The 20,854-nt window shown below is 38.7% G+C and overlaps 2 protein-coding genes across 3 annotated transcripts in view; one reads left to right on the top strand and one right to left on the bottom strand.

The window, feature by feature from the left end:
* Positions 1–8,478, bottom strand: part of tshz1 (teashirt zinc finger homeobox 1) — a 135,036-nt gene extending 126,558 nt beyond the window's left edge. Inside the window, exons 1-2 of one of the 2 annotated variants that reach the window (XM_051935706.1) lie at positions 8,373–8,478; positions 4,312–5,011 (exon numbers count right to left, since the gene is read on the bottom strand). In XM_051935706.1, coding sequence (XP_051791666.1) covers positions 4,312–4,351 — 40 coding nt within the window. In that variant the 5' untranslated portion in view covers positions 4,352–5,011; positions 8,373–8,478. Of the gene's footprint in view, positions 1–4,311; positions 5,012–5,220; positions 6,434–8,372 lie in introns of those variants that run through there. The other variant, XM_051935705.1, reaches the window with a different exon arrangement.
* Positions 7,330–20,854, top strand: part of LOC114663465 (prostaglandin reductase-3-like) — a 33,798-nt gene continuing 20,273 nt past the window's right edge. Inside the window, exon 1 of the mRNA XM_028817211.2 lies at positions 7,330–8,178. Coding sequence (XP_028673044.1) covers positions 7,904–8,178 — 275 coding nt within the window. The 5' untranslated portion in view covers positions 7,330–7,903. The remainder of the gene's footprint in view (positions 8,179–20,854) is intronic.

Genomic DNA, 20,854 nt, shown 5'->3' on the forward strand with positions numbered 1-20,854 from the left:
AGCTGGAGTTTCGACATCTTCAAGGGTAATAAACCTAATTATGTTACGAGCTAACGGCGATACAGCATTTCATATATCAGGAATGGTGCCTTGAGGGAGTTTTCTGGAAGGGAGGACTGGGAAGTCGAGTGTTGTCTGCGCACCACTCTTCAGTTAAAATACGTTCAAACGGAGAAATGATACATAATCAAAGAAGAAGGGTAAGGAACAGACATACAAGAGGAGCAGTTTGGAACAAGTAAAGGGGAGTGGGGGGGCAGCAGAACCCTTAAAGTCCTCCAGTGCTAAGACCACTCTAAACTGCAGCAATGTCGGCCCCACGACCCTGAAGAGGAACAGCGAGTTTGGGAATGGCTCGACGGAATACACCACACTTAAAAAAAATGAAAAACCCACCAAAAAGAGTTGACAATTACAGGGCTTGTCCTGATGCATCTGTCCAAGCAAACCTCAACGGAGAATGGCTAAACACCAAGGACAGTCGCGTTCAGCCAAGACAGAATGGAATCCTCTAGAAACACTAAGCTTATCATTAAGAAGCAGCTCTTTAGTCGCCTTGCTCTGCCAGGACAGGGGCGTGGGTGGCAGAAGCCTCTCCCGGCAGCTATGGGTAAAGGTAGGGATGGGATATCAGCCCTTCACAAGGCACACTTATGCTGGTCATCCATCTATGGGATGCGGGAGGACACTAAAGGATCAGGAGAAAAGACGGACAACATACAGTAGACAGTGACTGGGCCGAAAAGCGAGAGGTGGCCTCTGGAGCCAATCTGCCATGTGTGTGCCTTATTAGTAAGCAGGTTAGTAGGAAAACTTAACATGAACAGGAGTATAAGGACTAAGACAAAAGGGCGTCCCTTTAAGAACTGCAGCCATGGATGGATGGATGGATGGATGTTTTATTACATCTGAGGTATGAAGTAACTAATTCCATGCTAAATTATAAAAACTCTTAGTAAGTTTGCTTATAGGAACTGTCCTTAAATTCATATCAGTTCATGAGCAGTTATAAAAATAACTATTAGAGGAAAAACATAGCATCTTGTGTGATATAAGACACTCATGCAGTATATATACACATATAGATATACACACACACAGATTTTAAATATATATACCAAATATACATATTTTCAAACATGCACAAATTATATATATATATATTATATATATAAAGTGTGTGTATATGTATATAAAGATATGAAGACATATATAGACACACACACACATACATATACAGTGTATATATATATATATATATATATATATATATATATATATATATATATATATATATATATACACACATATATACACACACACATATATATTAAATATATATATATATATATATATATATATATATATATATATATATATATATATATATATATATATATACAGTATATACATACATACATATATACATACCTGTACACATCATACATATACACACACTTTATATATATTTGTGTGTGTATATATATATGTATATATAGATATGAAGATATAAATAGACACACACACACATATATATATCTATATACATATACACACACACATATATATATTAAAAAAATATATTGTTTTTAATATATGTGTGTGTGTGTGTGTGTATATATATATATACATACAAGCATGTACACATCATATATATAAAGTGTGTATATGTATATTTATTTATGGGTGTTTATATATATGTGTGTATATACAGATATGAAGACATATATAGACACACACACATTATATATATATATTTATATATATACACACATGAATATTCATTTATATATACACACATACACATAACACACACAAGCATCAACAAAACAATCATTTTAACCTAATTACATATTTACAGATTTTATTGCTTTCTTGGTATTTTTTTTTTTTACTTGATTGCTAATGATGCAGTGCAGGACTTACACTGACATTTAACATAATAAGTTTATTTGCTGATAACAAATATAACAAAGTTACTTTTATCAGCCGAGTGTAAATACCTGAAATGTATTTAAGGTAAAAGCTCATTTTTACTTGTTAAAGTCATCAAGGCAGTTGCCAAAATTCTAAGGATTACTAATGATACAAACTAAAAATCAGTAGGGGGCTTGAGGTAAGGTGAAGAAATGGACATTGCTATTTACCCAAATTATACTTAGACATTGTCATAAATAATACTTTCAGATCTGCAGTTATCAAAATGCTCGATACTTAATGTGTGGAGGTGGTCTGTGATAAAATGAAACAAAAATTAATATTGTTGTAAATATTATTATTTTTTGGTCTTAAGGTGTAATTTTAACATTTTTAGTTAATCCTGATTTTAATGCTTTGAGGTGCTGAAGAATCTCACAACTAACCAAGACACTCCCCAATCCTCATTTTATGCATTTTAATAAGGCAGTGTCTTCTTTGATTAATAACATGTAAATGAGGAATACAATAAAAAAAGAATCTTTACAGTAACATTCTTCAATTTCTTCTTGACAGGCAGGGCAGGAGGCGCATCATAAGGCACAAGGATGAAACTGGACTGATTACCCCTGGCATTTCCTTTTCGAGGAGGGGTGTCCTCGTGTGTGAGGTGCTAAAGAAGTGCAGCCACAAAAACTAAACGGAATTTGTTGGGGTTTTTTTCTTTTCTATTTTCAAGTGGTGTGCGGTGAAAAACAAATAATGTGAGGATCATTATGGTGTTGTTTTTCAGAGCAGTTGTAAGTTAAGAGAACTTTGACCACTAAAAGACCACTAAGAAAATAGATTTGACTACAAAATGTTTCCTTATTAATGCTGGCCATGTAGATAGAGACAAGAAAACAGCACACAGTACTTATGCCATAAATGCAAGGAATAAATCAGACATGTGTGTCTTTTGGAAAACTGCAATAAATATGAATATTTCCTTTACAATTATCCATTACCAGTCAGTTAGTAAAAGCTCAAAGGGGTTAGATAGATAGATAGATAGATAGATAGATAGATAGATAGATAGATAGATAGATAGATAGATAGATAGATAGATAGATAGATAGATAGATACCTTTATTTGTATTCTATCTATCTATCTATCAATCCATTCTATTTGAGCCTTTACTAATTGACTAGAATACTTTATTTGTCTATCTATCTATCTATCCCTTTTGAGTCTTTACTAGCTGTCTGGTAATTAATAATTTTAAATAAACAGAAATATTTCATTTAAAATTATTCATTATCAGCCAGTTATTAAAAGCTCAAAAGGTGTATTACAGCAGCTAAAGTATATGTTTAGAGAATGCTTATTACTCCATACTGTAGTGTACAAAAGTGCAGCAAAAAGTATAATTACCCTAAATCATTAAGAAGAGATTGCATTCCTTCCTGTACTGAGCCACTTGTTACAATGCAAAATATTTTTTTTCCTTCCCCGTTAAATCTAATATCTGATCATATTTCCTTCAGTGACATTAAAGTATAAATGCATTTTCTGATCTGCCAAAAAATCGCTACACCACCTTAATATAACTAAGCAAAACAGCAGAAAAAAATATATATTTTTTTTTTAAGTCTTATTCCAGTTTATGATCTACAAAGCTGCAGCAGTACTAATACATGGCACCTACAGTACATATAACTTGCATCCTCTTCCGACAGAAATCACTTCAGTGCTAAATGGACAACATATATACACAGGCTATAGAGGGCTTCAGAAACTTTAGTTAAAGTGATCGTTTTTAAGAGAACAAAAAAGAAAAAGATTGTTAGGGGGGAGTCCTGCGAGAGGCTAAGCCGTCAGGGGCATTTATGTTTCCATGGTGAGTGATTTATTGATGTTTATCAGGAATGAATAGATCAAAGGCTGCCAGATGACAGGCGATCAATCACGCATCAAATCAAGGATGGCAATAGTCTAATAAACCAGAAAAAGAAGGGAAAACCAGCTCTTGCCAGTTTTCTTCCCCGTTATGATTCTTTTTCTTTTCTAAACACCAGCTAGAAGGGCTGAAAACATAACCAAAAAAAAAAAAAAAACTTTTGTTTTCCACCACCCCTAATGTACTGGATGACAAAAACAAAAGATTTTTTTTTTTTAAGAACGAAAAGGCAAAGCAGAAGACCCGGCGTGCTGGCGCTCACCCCTCCCCCTGGACTGCTCGCTCCCACCTAGCACCTCTCACTTTACGGTCTGTCCCGGGCACAGCGAGCGGATGCTTGGCAGCGGTTGGGTGCGGGTTTGGGGCAGCGGGACCTATCAGAGAGGAGCGTGAGCGTGTGCGCGCGCGTGTGTCGCCGCGGCTTCAAAGCGATGCGCTGCGGTGATGGCCTTACCTGCAGACCGCCTCGGTGCTTGCTGCTTTCTCCTCGGCATAGTGCTGCTGCTGCTGCTCGAGACTTTCCGCAGGACTTTTCATGCAGAAATCAAAAATCAAAGTGCGTCCACAGAGAAAAATACAACTTTTTGGGGTTCCTTTTTTCTCTCTTTTCGAAATGTTTTGTTTTGTATTTGTTTTTATTTATTTTTTTCCTCCAGTAGAACCAGCGCTGGTGCGGAGGCGGCTCTTCCAGTAACCGCTGTAAGAAGTTCACACACAGAAGGGGGGGTGTTGTGGGGGTATGTCAATCCTCCAAAATTGTCTGTGTAATATGCTCTCGTTTCCTTGTCTTTCTTTCTTTCTTTCTCTCTCTCTAAATTTCCTTCACGTCTCTACTCGAACACGCAGGGAGAGAGAGCGCTGTCACAAACACAAGTGGCGTCCGCTGGGCAGTCTCATGTTAGCGGCTCCGATCACTCACCGTACATCTTCTCGGCACTTCACTGCACTACGAAGGAGGGGTGGGGGGGGGGGTGTAAAAGGAAAAAAAAATCTGCAGATGAGAGGTTAGTTTCAGTCACTCCCCCTTCTTCTGTCGGAACGATCACCAGCTACAATTGTTACTTGGCTTGATCTTCTTTTGCTCCCGCTGTAAAATCTCCATATTATAGCTCATTTTTCCAATCGTCCTCCCGTTTTCTTTTCGAAAGCGTAGACTGAACAAAAAAAAAAAAGAAAAAGAAAAAAGAGAGAGCGTTAGGAGATTAATGCCAGCTCGTCACCCGCAGGACAGATCGCACACTATCAGCCCTGTCCCTGCGACTTTCTATCTCTTTCGTGTCTCTTGCGCGATCGTCTTGACACTTCAAAGAGACAGCGGAGTACGAGCGAGCACTTCCACGGCAAACAGTAAAACTATACTCACCCCCCCAAGACAGAAACGCACACCCCGCTGCTGCTGGTGCTGCTGCTGCTTGCCAGACGTCGCTCCAAAGAAAGAGAATGGGGGGGAAAAAGCCAAAAAAGCAGAAATCCGGCATCTACTCTCCGCCAAGGATGACCATGAACTAACTGTTCCGCTAAAACTCCCAAGGAGTGATCCCACAGTCCTGTCTCTTCGGGAAAAATCTAACACTCACAATCCAGGAGGGCTTCAGACAGCCTCAACTGATAGACAGACACATCGAGCCGCTTTTCCTGCTCCTCGCTTCCTCCTCCCCTTCGCCGCCAACGTCACCCCTGACAGTAAAACCTACCTGTCAATCTTTTTAATTGTCTTGTTTTTTCCCTTGTAACTGAACTACATGACAAAAGGAAAGACTTAATTGATAAGTGATGTGCAAATGTTAGGCTCTGGTTCTTTTTTTTTTTTTTTTGGTCTTCGCAAGAATCTTTCATCTAAAAATATTCCTTATGATTCTGTCATTTGCAATATTACTAAAGAAGACTGGAGAGTCGTAAATCGTGTTTATAACTCACTTTTAAAGGACGATTCGATCGCTTTGTTAGTGTCGTATAAATAATTTTACGTTTTCTTGCGATCACTGATTCTTTCAGCTCAATAATGTTTATGTTCGACATTTACTGCAATTGTTAACAATGTCATAAAACAAGAATCATATATAGTCCATCTGTTATTTTAGTTATTATGGTACGAGGTCGAGGAGTGTCAATTTGAATTCAACCCTGGACGGGACGCCAGTCCGTCGCTTGCATGGTTCATGCATGTATACACCTTGTGCTCACCCAGTATAGAGCTAACTGATAAATTAACCTTTCATCATGTCGCTAGATTTGGGGGGTCAACTCTAAAAAAAAGGCGTGGGGGGGGGGGGGGTAATAAACTATACACACTGAAGGTTTCCCAACTGGGAACCAAACAGAGGTCCCAGAGCTGTGAGGCAGTAGCGCCACTAATGAGAACAGAGACTCGTCGCTTTCATTTGTTATTAATATTACCGTTATTCATTTTTTTCCTTAGTCGCCAAATTTCTTTCATCGAAAAAAAATATTACTTACAGGTTTGAAAGTCCTTAAGATAACAAAGTTACTGATTCGTGTCCAATGCTAGTATTGAAAACGTTATTTCGTAAGTAGCTTTTATTGTGGATTTCACTTCGTGTAATTCTCATGAACACACAACACACACAAAAAAAACTGTGATTTTAAGACGCCTTTCATGTTTTTGGTGAGAGTACCCTCGTGAGTTCACTTTTTTTATGATTAGTCATATACTTTATTATGATTCACTACTGTTAATATAAAACATCGGGAAAAATGGTGATTCTTAAACTGCCTCCTCAGGCTTTGGGCAATTAACCCTTTAATGTCCACTTGCAGCGGCAGGGCTGTCCTTACCATCTTTGCCAAGTTTACACGGGTGGAAGTTCATATTTAACGACTACTGGGACATCTGTAGGCAAAATTCATAAAAAAGGGATCGATACGTTTCGGACTTTATTATGAATCGAATACAAAACGTTTTCATTTTTGTGGCCTTAATGGTCCTAGATAGGAATGATCGCGGGGGCTTGAGTTTAAACCATCAGCATAATGGGAGATTCATTGAGAAAATCAGTTAAACGAGACTGTAGTTGTGCAAAGGCGCTATATCAAACGCGACGCTAACGACATGGGTTTAAACAAATATACACTTCTGAGTCGTAAGTTGCTTTGCATGAAGGTAACATTCACTGCCTTTATCACATTTCTTATTTCGCGTACTCCTTTAGCTCGAGTCTTGGCGTACCGCTGCTTGTGTCCAACCGAGTCCGAAGCGCTTAAAGTAACTTTCACTTTGTTTATGTCGCGATCTTAACAACAAAAATAGTCAAAGAAGCTGTCAAGGACGGGTTGGCCAGGGGTAATTTTTATTGCACGATTGTTTAACGCCACCATCAGTTCACTTGTTTCTGTTTCTCTTTTGCTTTCTGAACTCAGGATGGATTGTCGTCCTCTCCGTCTCTTGCGTTGCGGTTACTTCGCTCGGTGTGATGCGCGCGTATGCCGAAGAGGCGGATAGAGCCTGGCTGTCCCCTTCCCAGCCTAGGAAAAGTGGGTGGAGTTCCCACTCTTTCCAAACACATCTAACGGAGCAATTCCCCTTTATTTATTTATTTATTTATTTATTTATCAACTCCGCGTAAAAACAGTAACAGACTGCAAAGCTCGCCTTTCTTTTCTGAAAATCTCGCATACAGTATTTACGTTGATCGCGTTTCCAATAGCAGCCAGCCCTGCACGGCACAATGCCGCTAGATTGATTCGTTACACCTTATGAGGAAGTGAATGCTTCGCACGGGAAGGGGAGGGGCCGACAGCCAAATGCAACTCTAGTGTCACACCACACCACTAAAGCCTCTCGTACTCTTAACATTAGTTACCGACCTACGGCAAAATGCTCACTTTTTTAAGTTAAAAAGGGGGGCGTCTCAGGACTGTGGTGTGCAAGGAGCGCGATCGTTCTTTTAAAACCCGAAAGAAAGCTTTTTAAAGAACGTGCTATCACTCGAGAAACGAGGTAACCCAATCCAGCGTCTCTCCTCTTCGTAAAGTTGTGTTTTCTAATACATTCAATTCCATTATTATCTATTGATCCGAGGTAAGAAATGTCCATCGTTACTTTAGTTTTCAGAAAGACAATCACCCGGAGACTCCAGATTAAAAAGACAAGGGCCGGATCGCAATTGTTCTCCGCTCCGAGCCGGTCCATAATAGATATGTCGTACTCCAGTCACTTCATGGATTTTAAAGGCTCCTCCATACCCAGCACCATGAGAAAACTCGTCGTCACAAAACTGAGCCCGAATTTCAGGGAAGCCGTGTCTCTGCAAACTGTGCCAGTTCCCACACCAGGGGATGGAGATTTGCTCATCAGAAATCGGTGAGTTTTTTTTTGTTTGTTTTTTTTTAAATAATATTTTATGTGTTTATCAAGTGTGTGAAACTGTTTTTCCCCCAAGCCAAGCAGTTTCTCATTAACCATTTTCTTTCCTATCAGCCTTTTTTTAAAATTCCATCTTGTATCTCGTCTCTCTGCTGCAAATAACCTCCACAAGCTTAGAAATAAGATCTTACCTTTCCGTTCCTCGATTCTACATTCCTGAGTTATTGCCAGTTGTAATCAAACCGATTATTTATGCAGAATGAATGTTGGAGGGAGCTAATAACCTGGAAATATTTCCAAGTTCCGCCCCAACATCTGTCCATCCATCCATCTCTGAATCTATCTCTCTATCTGTCTGTCTCTCCCACTTGATGTTTTCCCTACGTCACCAAGCCTGCAATCAGAAACTCGGTGGGAAGCAAAACTGGAGCAAATAGTCTCTGAGATGGACCGATTTCTGCTGAGCACCACGCTGCATGCCTCCCGCCCTCACCCCAGCTCTTCATAGACTTTTACTCGCTTGGCGTTGCCCAGAATTTAAAACCGTTACCAGACAAGCGATATGAACTTTGTTTTATTAAAGACGAGGGGAAGCAATCCAAATAGGCGATTCTTTTCTTTTCGATTGATTTGCGGAGATTATGTTATAGTGTTTGTGAAGCCCTACCTCGATTCTTTCAAGCTTGCTTTCTTGTTTGTTTTAAAGGTGCAGGAAAGAGCAGTTTTCGCTACATCCACTGATCTGCTGAATTTTTTGTTTAAAAAGCCCTTTCTTTCTTTCTTTCTTTCTAAGTGAAAAAATGAACAGTTTTCACCAAATACACCAGCCTTATATATATGGCCAAAAATGGAGAGAAATAAATAAATATGGGGGTATAAATAAATAAATACGTTTAAAGATTGGCGTCCCTCCCGGGGTTGGTTCCTGTCTTGTAGGCTTGCCGGGACTTCTTCCTGGAAACCTGTATTTGGAAATCAAAGAAAGTTTTCCAAAGCGTTTTAAAAAGTCCAGTTTTTGCAGTAGACTCGGTGCAAGTGAATTATATTGGAATTAAAAGATTCTGACGATTTGATTTCCAGAATATACATCTTTAATTTAATTAGTTTTTATTTGTATTGTCAGTTTATAAATTGCAGACGTATATGGTACAACTTGCTTGGATAGCTGTTTATTTAATCTGTATCTGTAATTATGAATGTCATCGAGTTTAAATTATTTTTTTTGTTGTTGTTGTTGTTTCATAATATTTGTCTGTCATGCGTCAAGTGTTATTGTTCCGGTGAAATCGAAATATTAGAAATATGAAGTGAACATTTAGCGCGTTGATCTTGGTAAAGGCGCTGTATAAATAAAGTGTATTATGAACATTGTGTCAATGTTGAAACAGACTGCTGTGCTCTTATTATCCCACGGATCCGTTGATGAAAATTCCCGTTATCAACGCGTCGATCACACCGGTATAGCGCTGACAAGCACTGAACACGTTCTCACCCCCCAAAAAAAGGGCTGCACAGTTTGTTCCGCATTCGTTTGCGAAGCAGCGTCTTTCATTAGTTTTACAAAGTTGTATGATATTTAATCAGTGATGGCTTATATCATTTGAAGACTTAAGTGTGTGTTTTTTTTACTTAAGACGGTTTGTATTTGGTGCGGTTGCTTGCGTGTACTTTTTTTTTTCTTTCCTCCGTTGTCAACGAATACTAGAAATCGACCATTTTATTTATTCTTTGATCGTCTTCCTCCAAATTTACGGGATAGCGTAACAGTTGTCTTTAATATGTGTGGAAACCCGGTTCAATAAAACGGATGAATTAAACGTGAAGCCGGACTCCTGGACCAGTTGGACGTTCTCCACCAGCACTGAAGGAGTAATTCATTTTACTTTTTTGCTGATTTCTGGAGAATTGCACCGCAACCATATGAATAAAGTCGTGCTAATAAAAAAAATTAAGTAACCGTAACATTTGTTTTGTTAATTCAATAGTGTTATGATGGCGAGCAGTGCAATAATTGTAATAATAATAATAATAATAATAGGCGCCGTGCTGCAAATTCGCTGCTTTGCTTGTGAAGCTACACCTATTACTAAATCCACATGCGCTCATGCAACTTTTATGAAATAATGAGATCATCCTTTAAGTATTTAAGGCCAATGTCTGCTTTTCTTTTCATTCGCAACGGAGCAGCAGCGTTCGAAACCGAACTTGGGTATATCCCTGTGTGTGTTGGTGATGCCACATTTCTAAAAAGTGCCCCAGTCCTTCAAGACGTTTTAGATTTAAACACGCATGCAATTTTTAAACCCCTGCACACTGCCACGTTGAATGTATTGTATTTTTGGCATAGGATAAAAGCAGTGTGTCACAAAAAACATGAACACGGGTTTGTGAGGAAGAGTTCGAAAAATATTGACACCGCCCACGCGATTTTATTATATGGAGAGAGGAAAAAAAAAATGATCTGAGAAAGTCTCAGTCGATCTTGCATAGAAAAGGTCATCTGGACGTTCAAACATCTTTTTTTATGGAGTTACATTACTCAAACCGCAATAAAGGACTATTAAAAATACAATGCCTTCAACCAAAGAATAAATCACAGGAGGACACCACTGGACCTGTGAAGAAGGGGCCGGCGCTGCTCGTCGACTGCATCCGGATGTCACTTTGGGATGGAAAGCTCTTTTTCCCTCTCTTGAGATTACTGGCATTATTGTTTCTTAACTTGGCGATCCAAATGCCGGTTTTTTAAACTTTATCAGCCTTCCACGTTCATTGCTGTTTTCCCTGACATGTCCCCAGTTTAAGTTCCGTTTATATTGGAATGTTAAAACGTTAATTAAGCAGCACCATCAGTAAAGATCTTTCTTTCTTTCTTTCTTTCTTTCTTTCTTTCTTTCTTTCTTTCTTATTTTTTCTTTCTTTTTCTTTTTCTTTCAGAAACGGTTCCCTCACTTTCTCAATGTTAGTGTAAACATACTGCCTCATACATCTTTTTTTAAAGATGTTTCCAGTGATTATCGAGAGGCATCCCTTCATTTTGCCTTTAATTCAAATCATTTTAGAAGAAAAAGGTGGTTTATTTTCCATAACATTAAGTTAGGAAATGCATACATTCTTATTCTAGCAAGTAACGGTTTTTTTTTTCTTCACCTAAGCAAATATGAAATTTTGACTTTGGGAGTTTAACGGACCTGTAAAAAAAGTATTCAGTTATGTTGTGTTGGTGTATTAAATGTGTATTTTTAAAGACACATAGCTAAATGGAAGAAGAAATAAATAAATTAGAAAAGGGAAAAAAATGAGCAGGATGAAGCACAACGCGCACATTATCGGTAAAGTTCAACGTGAGAAGCTCTTTCAGGTGAAAACCCGATTCTGTCAGGATAGATTAACTTTGTGTTTCATACAAAATGTAAAGCCTATCCTCATTCGGAACGTTTTGTTGGTGTTATTATTCTTAATTCTTTATTTATGAATTTATTTATACCTGAGTTTTGATCCGGGATTTTCCAGAAGGAGAAGCTGCACGTATCCATCCACCTGTAAAGCGCAGGCTGGCAGATCAGCGCATCTCTCAAGTGAGGGGAGGACGAACTTGGGGGTCATGGAAAGGAAGCGCACCGTTGGCATATGTTTGCTAAGGTGATAAAAAGAGAGAGAGATAGCGATAAAAGTCGGAAGCAGAAGAAGAAGAAAAAAATCTGAAGAGATACGTAAAGTCCAGAACATTCGAGAAATCCATCATTTTGAAAACCAATTCCATTAACCAAAAAGGTGTTTTTGCAATATGATTTTGACAGCAATTTGAAGAAAGGGCACTTTAATAGTAAATAGGCATTTAATAATGGTGTTAGTCCTTTTCTTTTTGAATAATATATACGTGCGCAGTTTTGTTCCAATGCTAAAAGTGCGCCGAGAACCTCCGCTTTTTATAGACGTTATAATTTTATTTTTCCTTTCCAAAAACTGAAAGTGGCATCAGTTTCAGAATATTAGAAAAGGCCCTGCGCTTAGCCTTGTTAGAGGAAAATCTGATTTTGGGAACTTCAGCTGCCATTATTTTTTTAGTGTCCACCGTAAGTTAGCGCTTTGCAGAGCAAGTGGATTTAAACAGCATAGCGAATCTGCAATAAAATAAACGGACTAAAAATACAGTTGTTTAAGGAGTGTGTGTTTAAACGATTTTTAAAGAACTATATCGGTGAACATAAGAGTCTTTAACATTTACTGCAGATCTAAAAGTGTGTGTGGACAAAACTGTGCGATTGGGGTTTTGAATATTATTAAGGTTTAAACGGTAGTTTGTTTTTTCTTTTCTTGAAGTGTTTATCGACGTGATGCTCCAGTCCCAATATTCCAGTCCACACTCTTGAAAATAAAGGATCTAAAGTGTCGCTGTCCTGGGTTGTGTGGTTCCTCGCAGAACCACTGCATTCTACGAGTATAAGGAGTCCTCTGATCATGAAGTTCTACCTTTGAGCTTTGAAAAGCTTCTAAAGATGTGCATAAAACAGAAATCAAGAATGAGTAGTATAAGCGACCGAGCCGGCTACTGGCACGTCAGGACAACCCGAAGTTAAATAAAGAAGGGGGTCTTTCTGGAACCTTCGTGCAGTTCACCTCATCCAGGCATCGGTCTGAAGAGGCACTCTGACGCCTTTACTTTTAAAGGTGCTGCTCCTCCGACTCGGGCTTATTTCATTCTGGACCGGCATTGTTAAAGTTGGGTGGGGGCATCCCTGGCAAACTCGAACACTTTTACACTGTGATTCTGCCCCTCAAATGTTCAGTTTAACTTTGTTTGGGGAGCGAGATTTGATTTTCTACAGGGTTATACACACATGCGACACCATTCCACCAATTTAATAACACACTTCGAGAAGGAAAGCTGCATGGCCTGCCCTGTTATTGTGACTGAACACAAGCAGGTCTGCCCAAACTGGGACTTTAACACTGGCATCCAGCCGGATGACTTCCAGTTCCTACAAGCAGTTCATTTACAGTACATAAGCGACCTGCTTCAATGGCACCTGACTGGCATCTGCCTTGGTGGCGGTTTTTATTTTTGGTTGTTTGTTTTTTTTAATACCGTATTTGTGAAAGTCAGACTCTATTATGCAATGACTGTTCAGGACGATTTGCATTAAGTCTGAATTCATGTCAATTTTGTAGATATATATATATATTGTTTGATTCTTTGTTTTTACTGTACTGGAGTCAGGACAATCATGACAGCCATTTGCTGCACCGTGAACTTCATTCTTATCACCTTCCTCATGCGCTCAAAACAAAGGAGCTTGGAACATACACTACATATATGTGTGTGTGTGTGTGTGTGTACATCTATAATGTTAGATACTGTATCTACATACTGTACATGTGTGCAATACACTGTGTATACACACTGCACATATATACAATAACGCATGTGCATTTATTTCTAAATATGATATATTAGAGTATATTATATATTACACCCAATGTATATAATATACATGCTATATGCTGTAATATACTGAATATGTATAATATGCAAACTTTACATATATATCATATGTGCATATATATGTATAACTATTTATAATATACAGTATATGTACATATGTATAATACATGCTGCACATATATACAATGTGTGCATGTAAATATATGTATAAATATTATACTGAATATATCATGTATATGTACAAGTATTTATAATGTACAGTATATATACATATATACTGCCCATATGTACAATGTATGCATGTACATATATGTATAATTACACTGAATTTATATAATAATCACACTGTACATATATATGTATAAGTATTTATAATGTACAGTGTATACATATATATATATAATATATATAAAACATATGGCACATACACACAATATGTGCATGTAAATATATGTATAAATATTATAGTGAATATATATCAAATATATGTATAAATATTTATAATGTACAGTATATATATATATATATATAAACATATTGCACATATACACAATGCATGCATGTAAATATATGTATAAATATAGTGAATATATATCATATGTATAAGTATTTAAAATGTACAGTGTATGTATATGTGTGTGTGTGTATGTATATGTATATATATATATATATATATATATATATATATACACACATATATACATATATATATATACACACACATATATACAACATATTGCACATACTGTATGCACGTGTGCATGTAAATATATATAATATATAATATAATATAATATAATATATATATATATATATATATATATATATAATATATAAAAACACACACTCTGTATATACCATAAGTGCATGTACATATGCAGGCAGTGTGTTGTAGTGGGTAAAGTTTTGGGCGACATACCATGAGGGTGTGGGTTCAAATCCCACGTACTGACACTTGTGACCACAAGCAAATCACTTCATCCGCCTGAGCTCCAATTAGAAAAAACAATAAAAAGTAATCAATTGTATCTCAAATGTTTTAACTCATCGTGGATAAAGCCAGTCAGTGAAGTAATAATAATGATATTATTATAAAAATAATGTATATATGAAAGACATACTGTACATACTAAATTCACCCTTGTGAAAAATCTGTCTGTTATATAGTGCCTTTCATATCTATCTATCTATCTATCTATCTATCTATCTATCTATCTATCTATCTATCTATCATTATAGTGCCTTTCTTATCTGTCTATATAAACACATACACATCAATGTATAAAATGTAAGCAATATATCTGAATATAGACCAAATACCTGATTATAGATATGAGATATGTTGTGTGTTTGCTGCAACTTTAAAGGTTAAGACTAAAAAAATATATAGTTTGAGAAGCACAGTAATTTCTAGAATTTTCATTATCCTTGCGGCACAGAATGGTGTGTATTATATCTTTGTGTCTTATGTAGCCCATTTTAAAACTTGCGTTTTCACTCCGCACACACACTGTAATTGTCCAGCGCTTTATTAAATGTATGCAGTATATTGTAATGCAAGAATTAATTATTAGGTGTATGACAGTGCCTGTTTTTGTGTTATTTTATTATTATTATTATTATTTTTTTTTATTATCTGTAGTGCACTTTCCCAGTGAAGAGGGATGTCGGCTACAAATCGAGTTTCTGGAGGCGCAGGCGTTTTTAGCAGGGTGGTCTTCCTCATGCACTGTCATGCAGGTACACACTGAGGCATGGTGCTTTCACCTACCAAACAATCAAGGCAGTTTGAGGTGCTCTGCTCGTCGGCGGGCATATTTGTCATCACCATACAGACAGTCGCTTTTGTTTTCTTTTTTTAGAAAATAATAGTATTCATTTCCTATTTTCATTAAACTGGATTTTGATTTTATTACAAGAGATGTTCAAAAAGTTTGTGCACTTTTTTTTTTTTAAACTCCATTTATTAAGAATTTCAAAAACAAATGACATCACTTTTCTACACAGTCACCTTTCTTTGCGATGCAGTTTTCCCAGCGTCGTACCGACTTTTTAATGCCCAATTACTACTCCTCCCGCCTTCATCGTTTCCAACAAAAATATAAAAGTGTGGAAATTTTTTGAACGTCCCTCATATTTCTTTTTTTCTGTGATTTATCCAGCTGTCCATTTTCCAACTGCTTATCCATTTTAGTGTGTTCGGGATCCGAGCTTTGTGTTATGTTTTATATTCTTTGTATTGGGTGGCACAGTGATTGGCACTGCGATCTCATGACTCCAGAAGACTGGAGCCCACCCTGTGCCCATCTGGCTTTTGCTTATTCTCTGTGGGTTTGTCGACTGGCACTCATTGCTGCTCGAGCTACAGAATAACATGCAATTTAAATTGAGAGATGACTTTATATTTAATTCACTTCATTTTTTCTTTTGTATAGTGCAGACTCCGAGCGTGTACACAAATAAACATCTACGGTGTGTAAACAGCAAATTGTTAAACCTGACAACATTAACATACAAGAACAGACAGTAAATTCACAGTAAAATGGAACATAAACATAAAGTCAATTTAATATTAGAACTGAGATGAGGGCAGTGGATGACTGCGGCGTATTCCTAGACACAGTTGGGTCCACACTTGGCTGGAACAGACAAAGTTAAAATTTGGTTAAAACAAACAGCTTTGAATGAACTGACATAACTTCCAAAATAAGCACAATTTGAATATATTCAGTATATTGGCTGACACCTTTATCCAATTTGAGCTACAGATGGTCACTTTTATTATTTTTGTTTTTTCTAATCGGAGCACTGGCGGGTGAAGTGACTTGCTCGTGGTCTCACAGTGTCAATGGCAGGATCTGAACCCACGACCTCAGCGTCTGAAGCCTTAAAGTCTTAGCAGGCAGTGCGGTGCAGCAAATATGTCTCTGTGATGGACTGAACTCCTGCCTCCTGCAGCCCCCATGACCCTAAATTCAATTACGACGGGGTCTCTGAATGTTGACGTCTGTTTGTTAACGTGTCCTGTGCTGGACTAGCACTCCATGCAAGGATGCTTAACCTGTAAGATTCCTTTCAGCTCTCCATGAAAACAGTGATTTATACCTTATTAGAAGGATTTAGGAGTCATAGTGGACTCTAAGCTATGGACATCTAGACAGTGTTCAGAAGCCATTAAGAAGGCTAACAGAATGTCAGGTTATATAGCACCGTGATGTGTGGAGTACAAGTCACAGGAGGTTCTGCTCAAGGTTTATAACACACTGGTGAGACCTCGTCTGGAGTTCTGTGTGCAGTTTAGGCCTCCAGGTTTAGGTTTGAATACACAATGGGAGGTCTGAAAATCGAAAGTCCACCGTATGAGAAGGAGCTAGGAGTTGTAGTGGACTCGACACTATCAACTTCCCGACAGTGTTCAGAAGCCATTAAGAAGGCTAACAGAATGTCAGGTTATATAGCACCCTGGTGTGTAGAGGAGGCCAAGGAGGTTCTGCTGATGCTTTATAACGCACTGGTGAGGTCTCATCTGGAGTTGTGTGTGCAGTTTAGGCCTCCAGGTTTAGGTTTGAATACACAATGGGAGGTCTGAAAATCGAAAGACCACCTTATGAGAAGGATTTAGGAGTCGTAGTAGACTCTAACCTATAGACATCTAGACAGTGTTCAGAAGCCATTAAGAAGGCCAGCAGAATGTCAGGTTATATAGCGCCCTGGTGTGTGGAGTTCAAGCTTTATAACACACTGGTGAGGCCTCATCTGGAGTACTGGGTGCAGTTTTGCTCTCCAGGCTACAAAGAGGACAAAACAGAGAAGAGCGACTAGGCTGACTCCAGGGATACAGGGGTTGAATTAGGAATGATTTAAAGAGCTGAGCCTTTACAGTGTAGTGGGGCCACATAATAATAAGTATTTGTTTTTTGTCTGTGCTGAGTGCGTTTTGTTTTCATCGTCCCGTTTACTGTCCGTTATATGCGCGTCAGTAAGTGTTGACCCTGTAAGTGAAATGGCGAAGAGAGAGCGAGAGAGAGGAAGGAAAAGAATCATTTTACACATATTTCCACTTAATTCCGAACATTGTACCAGTCCATTACTTGCTTCTTCAAGATCCGGATTATTAACACAACCCTGGGGTTTGGACTTTTGCCAACCACTGCCGTGGACGTTTTCGGTGAGATCTGTTTTTTTTTTTATTGCCAGGATGAAGCAAGATTTCACTCCAGCCAATATCCAACGTTTGCCGGACTTTATTAGCTTTTGGACTCCTCTATCATTTCCATTTCAACCGCAGTATATTATTTCATCTGTGTTTGTGTTTATTCAGTTAGTGTTTAGGGGCCAGGGAGGGTTCTTTGTAAATATTTGTATATTCCCGTCTTATAATATAATTAGTCACTGGTGTCATTGGGATGGTGGTGTTTTGTGCACACACACACACACACACATGTATATATTATTGAATATTTGTCTGTCCTCGTGTATATTTATATCTATCACTGTCAATATATTTGTATTTGGTTTCATATTTCTGTCTACTGTTTGTTATTTCGTCATGTCGGGAAAAAATATGACAGTCTGTAAGGAGTACGGCTTTTGACTAGATAAAGAAGCCTCAGGTTATCCAAGGAATCGCCTCGGTAGTATAGTGGCCGGTCTGGGTAAGGGGTCAGCCGTTACAACAGTTTAAGCAAACGAAGATTAAGAGGAGACCTGACTGAAGTGTTTAACATTATGAAGGAAATTAGTCCAGTGGATCGAGACGGTGACTTTAAAATGAGTTCATCAAGAACACGGAGGACACAGGTAGAAACTTGTTAAGGGTAAATTTCACACAAACATTAGGAAGTTTTTCTTTACACAAAGAACGATAGACACTTGGAATAAGCGACCAAGTAGTGTGGTAGACAGTAGGACTTTAGGGACTTTCAAAAGTCGACTTGTTGGTTTTTTTGGAAGAAATAAGAGGATAGGACTGGCGAAATTTGTGGGGCTGAATGGCCTGTTCTCGTCTCGATTGTTCTAATGTTCTAATGATTAAGTTGGTTTAGGAGATGGATGGACGGATGAATTGGTCATTTCTGAATACACGTGTCAGGCAGACAACTAACACTTTGTGGCCCAGCTTGCACTTGTGGACTGGTTTATTTGATGAGAATGGCACCCTTTATTTAATATCTGGGCACTACAGTGGTGTGCACATGGGTTTTAATGTTTTGGTTTTTCTTACTTCCCATCCAAAAGTATGTGGCCATCCCTCTAAATTATTGCATTCAGCTGCATAAAATGAATCTCCATTGACAACCATTGGGTTTAAACGTGGCACTGTCCTATAATGCCGCCCTTGCCACAAGTCCGTATGTGACATTTCTGATCTTCCCAAGCCAACTGTAAGTGCCATTATTGTAAAGTGGAAGTGTCAAAGAGTAACATCAACTCAGCCATGAAATGGTTAGACTTATGCAAACTCACAGTGCGGGGTAGACCGCCATAATTATCTGCCATCCTCTGGTGTGTCGCTCACTACAGAGATACAATTTGCCTCTGGAAGTAACGTCACCACAAGATCTGTGTGTCAATAGCTTCAGGGAAATGGGTTTCCGTGGCTGTACACACTGTGGGCAATGCCAAGCGCTGGTTGGAGTGGTGTGAAGCACGCCGCCATTGGACTCTAGAGCAGTGGAAATGTGTTCTCTGGAGTGATGAATCACACTTCACCATCTTCTGTTTGGCATATGCCAGGAGTGCACTACCTTCTGGACCGCATAGCATCTACCATAAAGTTTGGTGCAGGAGGGATGGCGGTCTGGGGCTGTGTTTCAATGGCTTGGGCTAGGCCCATTTTGCTCCAGTGAAGGGTTCTGTTATATAATACAGCATACAAAGACATTTTAGGCAATCGTGCGCTTCCAGCTTTGAGCCTATAGTCTGTTGAAGGCCCGTTTCCTGTTCCATGGTGACCGTGCCCCATGTCCATAAAGACGTGGAGGACCTCGAGTGGCCTGCACTCCAACCCCAGTGAACACCTTTGGGATGAACAGAAGTACTGATTGGACGAGTACACCAGGCTCACAATGTCCGTACCTGACCGCCCAAATGCTCTTTTGGCTGAATGGGCATAAATGCCCAATGGCACGCACCAAAATCTTGAGGAAAGAAGAGTGGAGGCTGTTATAGCAGCCAACGGGAGCTTACGCCATATAATTGTATTTGGTTTTTCGAATATGATGTCCAGCAAGCTCATTTAGGTGTGATGGTCAGGTATCTACAATCTTTTGGCCAATAAAGTGTACATCTAAGACAGCAAAAAATGTAGTCTGTTGAGTGACACGTACAGATAGTTGTCGACTTATGACCACGTTCAGTTCTGACAGACCGGTGGTAAGTCAATCTGGGCGTAAGACGGTCCAGTATATGTATTCAAACCTGACCGTACCTATAGTACTGTATAAGTCGTCCCTTAAGTCCTATTGTTTGTTTTATATCCTTTTTTATCACCATTCTTAGCACATTGTGTAGATTTTCTCTTTTTTTGTGTAAATTATTTTATTATTTTGTTTCTTTATGACTGTTGCTCGCATGAGTGCCAAACCTTTAACAGCGTCACGAATCCTTTTCTTTGCCTGTGTTATGTTACGCCATCAGTGCTCACCTCTGCCAGTGTTCATTGTGTTAACTGTTGGTTGTACCAGCAGAGTCTGAGCACTCGTATGTTTTCTGTTTTAACATTTCAGCCTGTTGATAATAAACATTAACGGATAAAGGAGTTCAGCGTGTTTTCATTATCCCCTCGTGGTTTGTTTGTACGAAGCGGTACATTGTGAGTCACAACGCAGAATCTTCAGAGGTTAACTGGTGTAATAAAGCACTATATAGTGCCCGACCTGGCACAAACTGATGCAGAGGCACGTGTTAAAACACACAAGCTTTTTATTTTTCTTCACCTGTGGGGCACGTCTTCCCCGTGAGCCCCACAGGCAATACACTGTCCCAAAAACACTAACAGAACTCAAAACAACCCTTCTTCTGGCACCACCACTCCTCCCAGGCAACCTCGTCCTCTTCCTCCCAATTCTGGCTCTCGAGTGGTGGTGGCTGGCCCCTTTTATAGCCCACCCGGAAGTGTACCAGGTGTTTGACCACCTGGTCCCAATTGTACTTCCGGGTGGGGCTGAAGACTTGTCCAGCTGGGCTGTTGATTCCAGCTAGAGGCCACCCCAGCTCCCAACCAGG

Source organism: Erpetoichthys calabaricus, chromosome 13 (genome assembly GCF_900747795.2).
Source record: "Erpetoichthys calabaricus chromosome 13, fErpCal1.3, whole genome shotgun sequence".
In the NCBI taxonomy this organism is placed as follows: domain Eukaryota; kingdom Metazoa; phylum Chordata; class Cladistia; order Polypteriformes; family Polypteridae; genus Erpetoichthys; species Erpetoichthys calabaricus.